The sequence below is a fragment of the Loxodonta africana genome, chromosome 2 (assembly GCF_030014295.1).
Source record: "Loxodonta africana isolate mLoxAfr1 chromosome 2, mLoxAfr1.hap2, whole genome shotgun sequence".
Classification (NCBI taxonomy): Eukaryota; Metazoa; Chordata; class Mammalia; order Proboscidea; family Elephantidae; genus Loxodonta; species Loxodonta africana.
Window position 1 is genome coordinate 161,054,249 of NC_087343.1, and position 14,235 is coordinate 161,068,483.

Consider the following 14,235-nt stretch of genomic DNA (forward strand, 5'->3'; position numbering starts at 1 on the left):
TTTCAGAAGTAGATCACCAGGCCTTTCTTCAGTGGTACCTCTGGGTGGAGTCAAACCTCCCATCTTTTGGTTAGCAGTTGAGGTTTGCACCACCCAGGGACTCCCAGATATCTTTGGAAATTGCTAAATTGGGTTTGAATAAAGTTAAAGATGTGTCTTGACTGCAGGGCTTTTCAGAATCTTTCATCCAATGTGTGGCTATCCCAAATTTCGTTTGACAACCCTTTATGGGGACAAGCTTTCTACAGGTCTCTTCCTATCCAAGTCTCACCCATTCTTTATGACCATCATAAAATGCCACTTCCTCTAAAGAAACTTTCCCTGATCCTTCCAGAGAAAGGATCTGTATCTCTTCCAAACATTTATGCACTTCTCTCTCTTATAAACCTTCATAACTTAAAATAATTGAAAAATATAGAAAAGAACAAAAGTGAAATAAAAATCACCCATAATTCACAAGGCAAGGAAAAATTTCAATTAAGAAATAAATCCCCCCTTTGACCTTCCAGTTCCACCTCCTAGAATTACCAGTTTGCTGTATTCAGTTCCAAACCTTTTCTCCTTTTCTTACAAGGATAATCGTGTGTGTGTGTCTGTCTATATCCACATAATTATTATTGTTGTAGCAAAACCAGGATTAAGTTTCATCTTCTTTTGAGAGTTTTTTTTCCCCTCACTTAATAAGATACAATGTGCGGCTTTCGAGATCAGAACATCTAAATCTATTTTCTGTGTTTGGGATTTGATCCGTGTTATTTGGGGGCTATATAGACATTTTAGGGAGCCCTGGTGGTGTAGCAGTTAAGAGCTCACCGGCTAACCAAAGTATTGAGAGTTCAAATCTGCCAGCCGCTCCTTGGAAGCCCTGTGTATGGGGCAGTTCCTCTCTGTCCTGCAGGGTCACTGTACATCAGAAGTGACTCCGCAGCGACAGGTTTGGTTTTGGTTAGACATTTTATGGTTTATATCTTCTATATTTTTAGATTGTGAATTTAATAAAGGCAAAATCCATGCCTTAGTTTTGTATTATTCACAGTATTTAATTTTTAATAGTTCGTAATAAAAGATACTGAACGAATAGAGGAACGAAATGCTACAACTTAATTTTGACACATTTTAGGAAAGAATCACCAACTAGACTGTATGCAATTATGTTTCCAAATATAGCATATCTGAGGAAGATGAAGTCAGCACTTAACTACAAGTGTCAGCACAACAAACCCACAGTCGAAGGGTGCTGAACGATAATTTCATCTTCATTTACAAATTCTTATTTACAGAAAAATATATGCCTCCAAGAGAAAATGTGGTTGAAAACATCCCCTTGCTTCGTCAACTTGATTGTTGCCTTGACGAATGTGTCCCTTTGCCACTTGCCTGCTTTGTCATTTCTCTGTCTCCCAGCTATTCTATTGCAAGGTCCGTGTCTTTATAGTTTTGTATTATTTGTGCATATTTAGCTTATTAAGGTACAGTTATTGTAGGTGGCGGTTGCTGTAGAGTTGGTTCCAGCTCATGGTAACCCCATGTGTTACACAGTAGAACTGCCTTATAGGGTTTTCTTGGCAGTAATCCTTATGGAAGGAGATAACCCAGCCTTTTCTTTCACAGTACTGCTTGGTGGGTTCGAACCAAGAAACTTTAAGTTAACAGTAGAGCACAAATTGTTGGCGCCACATAGGAATCTTTGAAAGGCACATAGTTTTTGCACTAATAGTACAGGCTTAGCCGAAATGCTTTTGCTTTGTACTCTGAAATATGATTATCACTACCAAAAAAAACCAAACCAAACCCACTGCTGTCGAGTCGATTCCAACTCATAGCAACCCTATACAATACCTCATTTGTTCCCTTCTAATATTTTGCCTTTTCTAACTTGTCCGTTCTTTATATTTTCACTCAGTTTATATGCTACCTCAGAATTATTTGATATACCCTATCATTGCACACTGTAATATTTCTTTTTAGCACATACCCCATTCATTTGAATGTAGTGTGTGTGTGTGTGTGTGTGTGTGTGTGTGTGGTCTATATGATTATTTGTGTATTTCCCTAAGTAAATTATAGGCTCTGCCAGTGTAAAAGGAGTTCCTGGGTGGTGCAAAAGATTAGTGTGCTTGGCTGCTAACTGAAAGATTGGAGATTCGAGTCCACCTAGAGGCACCTCGGAAGAAAGGTCTGGAGATCTACTTCAGAAAAATCAGCTCTTAAAAACCCTATGGAGCACAGTTCCACTCTGTCACACATGAGGTCGCCATTAGTCGGGGCCGATTTGATGGTAACTGATTTACTAACACAGAAATCATGTCTACCTTGCTCTTTGTTCTATCCCCAGTGCCTACCAGAGGTGCAGGAACATACTAGGCATTCGATAAATACTTGATAAATAAGTAAATATACCATTCTGTTAGTTGATGAATTAACATAAAATTTAAAATCGAGAACTAGAAAAATAAGTAATTATATAAACCAAAAGGAATTTAGACAATTTTTAATAACTTGAAAGGCCACGTTTTTTTAAATGTTAAGTTCAGTCATTTGACCTTCCAAAGGAAATGGGGGGAAAAAATTAAACCAATTGTGTGTGATATTTACCAATTATCAAATATCAGTGGCATTAATCAAGTTTATGAAATCATTTGGTTTCTAGATAGCCAAGAAACAGTAGATTTAGATGCCGCAATGAATTGAAGGAAAGTAGAAAAACAGGTGAAAAACTGCATGTACATAGGCATCTAACCCCGGAAGCTTGAGTATGTCAAACCCTCCCCTGTCCCAACTTTTAATGGTACACATGGAATGAATCACCTGGTGTTAACCACAGTGAGCTTTGGGTAGGAAACCGTCGCTAAACACTGATAATGGTGGTAAGGCACCTAGCATTCCCCTTCTGATATTCAGTTATGTGGATTATGTCCATTATACCATTACTGAGACAAATGATTTAGCTCTGGTCCTTTATGTAAGTTTTGAGGGAATAAGAAAATGTGGCAGGTGTTTTTAAACCTCACTTTAAAGAAGGAAAGTTTGCATAATCTTCTTTACAGGGTTCAACTGCTGGCACTGCCTGGTTCTCTGAGTAACGCTGAGATACCATGTGTAGAGTTAAGCCTTTCTTCATGTTGCCTTTATTGAGAGCTTCATCTTGTTCACATTACTATCCACCCCATTTTTACCCTTCTATCAATAACAATAAAAATAACTGACCTTAATTCTGTCTAATATGTACTAACCACTCTGTTGAGAACTTTACATGTGTTATCTCATTTAATTTTTTCCCTACTGTCTCATGAGGTAGGTCATGAGGTAAAGTAACTTCATCACACAGATGGAGCCTTGGTGGTGCGATGGTTAAGCATTCAGTTGCTAACCAAAATGTTGGCAGTTCTAATCTACCAGCCACTTCTTGGAAATCCTATGGGGCAGTTCTACTCTGTCCTATAGGGTCACTGTGAGGCGGAATTGACTCAACAGCAATGCGTTTTTATCATACAAATGAGAAATTGAAACTCAGAAGTTGAGTGACCAGGTTTAGCATCCAAATCCTTTAGCCTTCAAATCTCAAAAACTTAATGACATTATATTGCCTCTTAGTACAGATTTACAACAGGGAAAAATTTAAGCCCCTACATTTCCTCAGTTTAGTTCATAGGTCAACAGTCATGTATTAAGCACCTAGGAAGGGCCGGTCACTTGGTAAATGTACATCTGTATTAACTGCCCTATTGTTGGTTAGAGGACTTCTGGTGGCACAGTGGTTAAGCACCTGGCTGCTAACCAAAAGATTGGTGGTTCGAACTCACCGGCCGCTCCTTGGGAGAAAGATGTGGCAGTCTGCTTCCATAAAGATTACAGCCTTGGAAACCCTACGGGGAAGTTTTTCTCTGTCCTATAGGGTGTCTATGAGTTGGAATTGACACAGTGGCAATGGGTTTGGGTATGGTTGGTTAATCTTATGTGGAAACTTTGTTCATTCCATAAACATTTATTAAGCACCTATCAGGTGTTAGGTACCATGGACAAAACTATGAATATGATGTTATCTCTGGCTTTAACTAAACCCCAAAACCCATTGCTTTTGAATTAATTACAACTCACAGTGACCCTATTGGACAGAGTAGAACTTTCCCATAGGGTTTCCGAGGTGTAAATTTTTACAAAAGCAGACTGCCGCATCTTTCTCCCCCAGAGCGCCTGGTGGGTTCAAACCACCTACCTTTTGGTTAGCAGCTGAGCACTTTAACCACTATACCACCAGGGCTCCCAGTATCTCACAATTTACATAAAAGAGATGAAATCCAAGCATTGGCAGTTCCTTTATCAAACAGAGAAATTAACATCAATAAATGCTGCCCTCTAATGGGAAACTGAAAACTGTAAAAAAAAAAAAGAAAAAATCTGCAGTTTTGTTTTCATTTCTTTTCCACTAAGTTACAACTGTTGAAAAACTAAGTTGTCTCTGAAATTTAAAAAAAAGCTTTTGCCTTTTCCTAAAATTCTTGAGCCCAATCCATGGAGCTAGTTACTCACAGCATTAGGGTCTAGATTTGAATTTTTTTGAGCAGCTGGCCACCCTGTCATTCCTCATTATGTTTCAAGTAAATGAAAGGGAGAGCATGAGCCAACTCTGAATCTCATTATAATCAGTCCTTAAAAAATAATTTTTTAGGAGTTCCATTTATTGATTACTTGTCCAAATCTTTCGGTATATGTTACTTTACAAAATAGTTCCAAAGTGGCCACTCAGAGATTAATTCAACCCACAGAAATACTTTGTTTGGCCTGGTAGAATGACCACCTATAATGTGCAGATTGTCTATTAGGCTTATAACTTAATTTGCATGGCCATATTTTAAAAATTTAGAGATTCCACAAGAAAATACAGATTTATGGCATATCTTATTAAAAAAGTAGGAGACCTGGCAACACTGGTCCAAATAAGCAATGGCAATACAATAATCAGCTGGGAGGGGCTGGAAATTGACTTTAATATTTTACTGGTTGAAAGTTCAGCTTGGAAATAGTATTAAAACAATTTCTTTTCTTTTACCCTATAAAAATGATGAATCTTACTTCTACTCCCCCTTAAGAGACCATATCATATTCGCTCCAGTACTTCCAGCAAGGAAATTGTACACATGTTCGAGACTGCTATTGTGACTTACCCTTCTGCCTGGTCACAGGAAATGGTGTCACTTCTTAAAAAGGTAAGAAGGACTGCATGACAAAGAGAAGTGACAAAAGAAAGCATGCTCTCTAGGTTTACAGTTAGAACTTGGCTTTTTCCTAAGAAGGAAGATTGCACAGGTTATGGCTGGTAAAGGAAAAGAAATTTGGGGATTAAAGATTCAAAGCTTGTGTCCTTTGTCCTTGGGGTAAAGTTGCTTGTTTTGGAATAGATATATGAATATCAGTGATGTCAAAGATGAGGAATAAAAAACCAGTTGCCATCTAATAGACTCCAACTCATGGTGACCCCATGTGTGTCAGAGTAGAACTGTGCTCCATAGGATTTTCAATGGCTGCTTCTTTGGAGGTAGATCCCCAGGTCTTTCTTCCAAGGTGCCTTTGGGTGGACTCGACTCTCCAACCTTTTAGTTAGCAGCTGAGCACATTAATCTGTTAGCAACCAAGAATTGTGAGGTCATTTTTCCATAAGTAAATTAGCCCCTTCTCCCAAAAATTGTACCCTGATGTTCCATGGCTATCACCCCAGAACATTCTCAGGTGGAACAGATATTTCCCATTTGAGCCATAAGAGTGATGTGATGTTGACTCTGGAGTGATTAAGGGGGAAAAAAATCTTTAATCCCAGTTTGTAAAAGCCAAAACTATGACAGTGACTTTAGTTACATCCTATCTGTGTCACGTCCCTGGTGTATTTTGATTAGTTGTAGAAACAACTGAAATGTTTAAGTGGGAAATGAGTTTCACTCGTAAAAATGCGGTAGAAAATGAATTTTTGCCACCTACTGTGTGCAGACTGTCTATTAGGCATATAACCTAATTTTCATGGCCTTGTTTAATCCTGGTTGCAACCTTATGAAATAGGCTATTATCCCTTTTTTCAAATGGGTAAACTGAGGTTTTAAGAACAAACTTGTCCATAGCTAGTAAGTAGTGGAGTCAGGAATCAAAGATATGTCTGACTCAGTAGGCAAGCTATTTTCTTTTACCACATTGCAAAAACCCACTTACAGTTTATTCTAACCATGTTATTATCTACAGTATTTGTTTATGTATACATTCTCTACATTATTTATTTATGATGGTGGGGGGAGGGAAACGCTGCCTTATTTCCTTCAACCCTATCACTTGAAAACATTTATAGGAAGTTTGTATGACTTTTTGTCCCCTAAATTTTGACCTTCTTCCTGATCTCCCTGCTTTGTTCCATTGGCAGCTACTTGAACCCAATCCAGACCAACGATTTTCTCACTTGTCTGATATTCAGAACTTCCCATATATGAATGATATGAACTGGGATGCGGTTTTGCAGAAGAGGCTCATTCCAGGTTTTATTCCTAATGTGAGTCAATTCTAACCAACCCATAATAACTGTCGTTGACAGCACATGACTTGTGCCAGATGCACACACTGTCTCATTTAATAATCACACTAATATTGTAAGGGAGTCAAAATTCCTGTTTTCCAGATGAGAAAACTGAGGCACATTCAGGGTATGTTAGTCACCAAAGGCAATGTAGCTAGCAAGTTACCAAGTTGGGATTTTAATCCAAGTCTGTCTGTATCTGGAATTCTAGTTCCTAACCACTTTTTATGGCATGCTTTTATTGGAAAGAAGGCATAGCCCCACAAATAGTCATTTCCATGAATCTGCTGATTAAAAAAAAAAAGTTTTCTCAGTTTCCAAAGATGTGGAAATTTGTGTCTATGGCATTCTGTGAGTCAAATGATTGAAAACTGTTGGGATTAGGGGTGAGGTTTTCATTTTTACCATTCATCCCTCTTCCTTTGGTAGTACTATCCCAGAAGCTATATTCAAAAAAAGACCAATAGCCAAAGGGAAATAATTCCAGTGGATGAGGATATGCCCAAGAGCAGCTAAGGCTACTGAAGACCACTGGTAAAAGCTGGAGTCTGGAAGCTTAGGCCAGAGGCCTAAGTGAGGCCTCTAGTTCTTTCTCTCTTCCCAGGGCCCGAGGTATAAGTAGCTATAAGTAGATTGGTCATAATAATGAGCTCTAAAAGGGTCCACAGAGACAACATATAGTTTTTTGTTAAGTCCAAGTGAGGCGCTTGATATGGGCTTGGGGGAGTATGATACTTCCTGTACAAACACCAGAGGGATGAAGTTCCTATGAGCATCATAAAAGTGCAAAGGGAGAGAAGGGAGACAGCAGTGTAGCGTAGAATGCTGAGGGTGGGAAGTCCCTACTGCCATGCTTTGTGGAGCAACTGGAGGGTGGGGTTAGGTCTTACCTGTCCACTTTGCAAGGTGCAGGAGAGGCAGCCTTACCATGGTCCATGCACAAAGGAGGCCTCTCCATGGAGGTCTCTCTAGGCACCACCTACTCTTTCTTCCATTCCTCCTTCTCTGTGGACCAATGTGATTCACCAACAGAAGCCCTATATTTGGTTCTCTGACTTTATTGGGAATCCAGATCATCTGGGAAGCCTATTAAAAATTAGATTCCTGGGCCTCGTGTCTAGAAATCTTGATTTGGTTAGTTTGAATGGAGAACTGGCAATCTGAACAAGCAGTTTAGGTGATTCAGGTCTACGTGATCCTTGGCACGTGATTTGAGAAACATAATCCCAAAGCTCAAACCTTAGGAAAATAATCATAATTTGGTTACCTTCCAGATTCACTGAGGGCTCATTGGAAATTTAGAAAAATACACAAAATGTAAAATCAAAGAATGATGAAAACAATGCTGGCATTAAGTTATATAAACCTAAACCTAGAGTGGGAGTCCTAGTTTATTATCCTTGGACTGATTTAAGACAAAGTATTATTCTCCATATTATATCTGCTATAATTTTAGAATGTTACTGGAATCTGAGAACTGAGCCAACTTGTTTCTTCCCCACAGAAAGGCAGGCTGAATTGTGACCCCACCTTTGAACTTGAAGAAATGATTTTGGAGTCCAAGCCTCTTCACAAGAAAAAGAAGCGCCTGGCAAAAAAGGAAAAGGAGATGAGGAAAAGTGACTCCTCCCAGGTATGCTCAGGGTCATGGGGATTCTTGTGATGGCTGTGATTTGTTTGAGAGCTTCTTGTGGGAGATCACCTCAGCTCCCTGCTTGCTGGAATCCAAGAAGAAGCCAAACATCCAGGCTTCTGAAAGGACAGGGGCCAGAGCAGGTTTGGGGATCTAGCAGTCATATTTCACTTGTGGACTTTCTGTCTAGCACTCTGCCATTAGCTTGGTTCAGCCATTGCCTTCTCCCAGTTCTCAATCCAAAATTCACAAATTTCCTGGGAGAAATTCTAATTGGCCATGCCTATGTCATGTGACCTACAACTATGGTCAAGGGACAAGGTTTTTAAGTACGCACGTGGATATTTTGGGTCCCATTTCTGCTTTGAGGAGTTGCTGAAAGCAGCCAGTCCTGAAGGTAGTGCCTGTTATTTGCCATAAGCCAAACTTGTGGTATCAAGGCTAATAGAAGGAAGGAGTATCCATTCACAGAAAAGACAGAATGCTTACATGGCTGAGCACTATTGCAAGATTTCAGGCTGAGTTAATTTTTTAACTCAGCATATTATTTTCTGTCAGAGCCAGAGCTCAGATTTAAGTACGATAATTTGCAGGGACCTAGAATGATTTTATATTCACATGTGGTTCTATGTATTATAATGACATGAAGTAATATACCTCATTTTGCCTCTAATAGTCATCTACCCAACCACTCAACCATCCCTCCATCCATTCATCCATCCATCCACACAATTATTCACCCATCCCTTCACTTATCCATTCATTGAGGATACTTTTCTTGAGTACCTATTATCTGCCATATCCTGCTGTAAACACTGGAGGTAGAAATGAATGAGATATAATTCCTATGCTCAAAGACATTCCTGTTCTCAAAGATTGCTTGTGGTGAAGATACCTCTGCAAAAAAGTAAGTATCCTCAATGTCCTAAATCTGCTGCAAAAGACCTCTTTAAAGTGTTAAAAAGCAAAAATGTCACCTTGAGGACTAGGGTGCACCTGACCCAAACCGTGATGTTTTCAGTCACCTCATATGCATGCAAAAGCTGGACAACGAATAAGGAAGAACGAACTAGAATTGCTGTCTTTGAATTATGGTGTGGGTGAAGAATATTGAATATACCATGAACTGCCAGAAAAACCAACAAATCTGTCTTCAAAGAAGTACAACCAGAGTGCTCCTCAGAAATGAAGGATGGTGAGACTCCGTCCCATATACTTTGGACGTGTTATCAGGAGGGATCAGTCCCTGGAGAAGGACGTCACGCTTGGTTAAGTAGAGGGTCAGGGAAGAAGAGTAAGACCCTCAACAAGATGGATTGACACAGTGGCTGCAACAATGGGCTCAAACATAGCAACGACTGTGAGAATGATGCAGCACCAGGCCGTGTTTCATTCTGTTGTACTTAGGGTCTCTATGAGCCAGAACTGACTCAAAGGCACCTAACAACGTCTTTAATTTCTCCAGTCTTACGGGGCCACTATACCGTTTAATGGTCAATTAACCATGTCTCCATCCTGTTTGATCACAGAATGAGCCACCTGCTAGATTCTCATCCTTAAGTATTTTCAGTGGCCCTCCAAAGAATGCTGAGTGTGCCACAAGCCCATCTTAGTTACTGTCTGTCACTTAAATCATCTTCCTCCCACTGATCTTCTTCGTGCCATAATCAATTGGCTTCTCCAGACTTGTACCTTCCTATGTTTCTATGGAGCTTGGCTCACACTGTATATAGGCCCCTCACTTAACAGGCCCCAAAATGTAACCAAGACCAAGGTATTATCCTTAATACAAGTTTTTTCTAAAGTTTGGAGATAACTGAATGATTTGTGGATAGCATTTTACTGTTCCTACTGGGCTGTGCATGATTTGTCTACCTTTCCCCTGCCACCCTCATACCATACCACTCTGCCCCTTGCTCAATACCCTCCAGACACACAGGCCCTGCTTCTGACCCTTAGTCACTGCATGTCTTGTTCTTATTCAAGACCTTCGCCCTTGCTTGTCCCTTTTGCTGGGAAGTTCTTCATTGGGTCTTTGCATGGGGGCTCCCTCCTATCCTTTGTACTCTAAATGTCACTTTGTCAAAGATGAGCTTCCTACTCCCATCATCATTCATCTCAGCCCCTATTTTTAATTTCTTCATGACATTATCATAATTTATAATTATTTTATTTATGTGTATATTTTTCTTTGTTTATCCCATTGAAAAGAAAGTTTCTTGAGGGTGAAGATCAGGTCAATGTTACTCTCCATTATCTTCCCAGTACCCCAAAAGTGTCTGGAATAGGGCAGAGACTCAATCAATATTTGTTGAATGTGTCCAAAGAAAGAAATATTTAAAACTCTGGATAGTGGAAACTGGACATTGCTGATTTTAGAGTTTAAAGGTCAAGTTCCATCCATGGCATTTTTGGTGGCCCTGTCTTATCTCAGCCCCCTCCAGCCAGCAGGTTGCAGGGGCAAAACCTCCCTCCCCTTACAGGAAAGGCTATACACCACTTACCCACAATACAGAACTCTCAACATTTTCTAATACCCAGCAATAGGAAAAAAAGAAAAAAAGTTTCTGCTTTCTTCCAGTTCTCCCATCCACCCCAGAATCATTTGCCAAGAAGTAGTTCTGTCTAACAGCCCGTTGCATCATTCATCAGAACAATTTAGATCTCCTAATCTCATACTTAGGGTTTAAAAATTAAAAAAAAAAAAAAAGTTTTCCTTTGAAATAAAGCATAGTCTTCCTTCAAAGAAGAATCAGAAACAAATGGAAACCTCAAAACAGGACTTTATCTCCACTTTTTTTATATCAAATTTTCAAAAATGTGGGGTTCAAACTTGGCAGCTCATTATACTATGCTGTATTTGTTCATTCATTCATTTGGTAAATTATTATAAAATACCTATAATACCAGGTTAGTTTCTGGGTAGTACAAATGGTTAACATGCTTGACTGTTCACTGAAAGGTTGGAGGTTCACATCCACCAAAGGCACTTCAGAAGAAGGGCCTGGTGATCTACTTCTGAAAAATCAGCCATCGAAAGCCCATGGAACATAGTTATACTCTGATACACATGAGGTCGCCGTGAGTTGGAATCAACTCCAGGTCAACTGATTTTACTCTGTCAGGAAATGTCTCTGGCTAGGTAGACAGTGCCATCCTTAAATGTACAAAGTACTCTGGGGGTTGCTTATTCAACCCGAGTGAGGGCCATGAAAGTTTCCCAGAAGAGGCAACATTTGATCTGGTTCCTCTAGGTTGTATAGACAAGAAAGGGCAAGAGCATTTCAGGGCTGGTATATCCTCAGATGAGCATATGGAACGAGGGATATCATTGCTGATGTCAAATGGATCTTGGCTGAAAGCAGAGAATACCAGAAAGATGTTTACTTTTGATTTATTGACTATGCAAATGTATTCAATTGAGTGGACCACAACAAATTATGGATAACATTATGAAGGATGGGAATTCCAGAACACTTAATTGTGCTCATGAGGAACCTGTACGTAAATCAAGAGGCAGCCGTTCAAACAGAACAAAACAATGGGGTACTGTGTGGTTTAAAATCAAGAGAGGTGTGCATTGGAATTATATCCTTTCACCATACTTAATCTATCTGCATGCTGAACAAATAATCCTAGAAGCTGGACTATATGAAGAAGAACATGGCACCTGGGTCAGAGGAAGACTCATCAACAATCTGCAATATGCAGATGACACAGCCTCTCTTGTTGAAAGTGAAGAGGACTTGAAGTACTTAGTAATGAAGACCAAAGACCACAGCCTTAAGTATTGATTACACCTCAAAATAAAGAAAACAAAAATCCTCACAACTGGACCAATAAGCAACATCATGGTAAACAGAGAAAAGACTGAAGTTGTCAAGGATTTCATTTTACGTGGGTCCACAATCAACATCCATGGAAGCAGCAGTCAAGAAATCAAATCTGCTGCAAAAGGCCTCTTTAAAATGTTAAAAAGCAAAGATGTCACTTTGAGAACTAAGGTGCACCTCATCCAAGCCGTGCTGTTTTCATTCACCTCATATGCACGCAAAAGCTGGATAATGACATCAAGAAAACCAAAGAAGAATCGATGCCCTTGAATTATGGTGTTGGCAAAGAATACTGACTATACCAGGGACTGCCAGAAGAATGAACAAATCTGTCTTGGAAGAAGTACAGCTAGAATCCTCCTTAGACGTGAAGATGGCAACATACTTTGTACATGTTATCAGGAGGGACCAGTCCCTGGAGAAGGATGTCACGCTTGGTACAGGGTCATTGAGAAAGAAGAGTACCTTTTTTTCAGCGAGACGGATTGACACAGTGGCTGGAGCAATGGGCTCAAGCATAACAACAATTGTGAGGATGGCACAGGATCAGGCAGTGTTTCATTCTATCGTACATAGGGTCACTGTGAGTCAGAAGCGACTTGATGGTACCTAAGAACAACTTATCCTCAGGGTATAGGTGTGTCCTCAGTCTTTCAGAGGAAGGAAAATGCTAGGTGGTTGCTAACTGCAGGAAATACCATGCTGTGTTCAAAAGGCCGGCAACATTGCTCATTCTCTGCCTTTCCAGTACCATCTAAAGGCACGCTCTGAGGTGTCGCCTTCCTCCAGCCCAGTCTAACAGGAGTGTCCACTATAGTGACATCCGTGTTTACTCTTCCTTAAACTACAGTTCTGCCCCTCTGTATCTCAAAGTCACCATGCTGTTCTGGGGCCTCATTCATCACTGTTTAGGACCACATTAGAAAAGACTCGAGTGCCAGCAAGGGAGTTCTGCTCAAGCCACAAGGCTAGAAAAGAGGCCAGCAATGTAACTGTGCACATTTTAGTGGCATTGCTTTGTCTCCTGATACCCAACTTTTCAACCCTGCTTCCTGGCTGGGAGAAAACATTCACAATGAATCCGTCAAGTCAGAATGACTCATCTTCTCCAACTCCACGTTCTACTTTTCCCTGTGACTCTTCCTTAGAATGGACATTACAACCTGATTCTTGTATTGCAATTAATTGTAGTAATAGAGCCATCATTTCCATGTTAAAATGTCTTCTAAATACCCTGCATACCTGTTAGTTTATCTGAGCCTAGTCTTCTTGGTTAAAATTTTCTGTTAAAACATACCAGGAAGAGAGAAAGCATACATTTGCTTGGAAAACGAAACATATATATATATATAATGCTTGATTAAGGGAAAAAGCCCTTACATTTTTTTGTGTGTGGAAAAAACCTACTGGCACACACACAAAATCAGCCATGCCTAGGAATGGATTAAGGGTTTGAGCTATTTTTAAATTCTCAGGTCAAATGATTCTCCTCTTTGCAAACTCCTATCCCATTACAGCGTTTATGTTTCTGATGATACCTAATCAACAATATCACATTGTTTTCTATTTAATTCTTGCATGTAGGGAGCTCAGGGACATACATTTTTATATACTTTTTAAAATTATATTGTGGTTAAAATAATATATATAAAACAGCATTTGCCATTTCAACCATTTTTACATGTACAATTCAGTGTCGTTAATTACATTCTCCGTTTTGTTCAACCATCACCACTATCCATTTTTAATTATTTTTCATCACCCTTAACAGAAACTCAGTACTCCTTAAGCAATAACTCGCCATTTCCCCCTCCACCTATCCCTGATAAATACTAATAAGCTTTGGTCTTTATGCATTTTCCTATTCTAGATTTTTTCATATAAGTGGAATCAAACAATATTTGTCCTTTTATATCTGACATATTTCACTCACCATAATGTTTCAAGGATCACCCATGGAGTGGTGGGTATTAAAGCTTTATTTTTCTTTATGACTGAGTAATATTCCATTGTATGGATATACTACATGTAAAAACGGATGTCTGATCTCCAACCCCACAAGGAGGAAGGAGAACCAAGATTAATAGCACAAGGCTGGCTCCCATGAGGCAGAGGCCAGAGAAGCCTCCTCTCTCCATTATCCTTACTAACTCTGACACCAACCATCCCTTCATAGCACTCTGTACTGGGTTCAATAATTGACTGAAATGGTCACA

At 39.7% G+C, this 14,235-nt stretch overlaps 1 protein-coding gene across 1 annotated transcript in view; it reads left to right on the top strand.

The window, feature by feature from the left end:
• The window catches only part of STK32A (serine/threonine kinase 32A), a 154,599-nt gene that overhangs the window by 122,560 nt on the left and 17,804 nt on the right, over nt 1–14,235 (top strand). Inside the window, exons 8-10 of the mRNA XM_010591589.3 lie at nt 5,091–5,207; nt 6,404–6,529; nt 8,058–8,186. Of these exons, the coding sequence (XP_010589891.1) occupies nt 5,091–5,207; nt 6,404–6,529; nt 8,058–8,186 (372 nt within the window). The remainder of the gene's footprint in view (nt 1–5,090; nt 5,208–6,403; nt 6,530–8,057; nt 8,187–14,235) is intronic.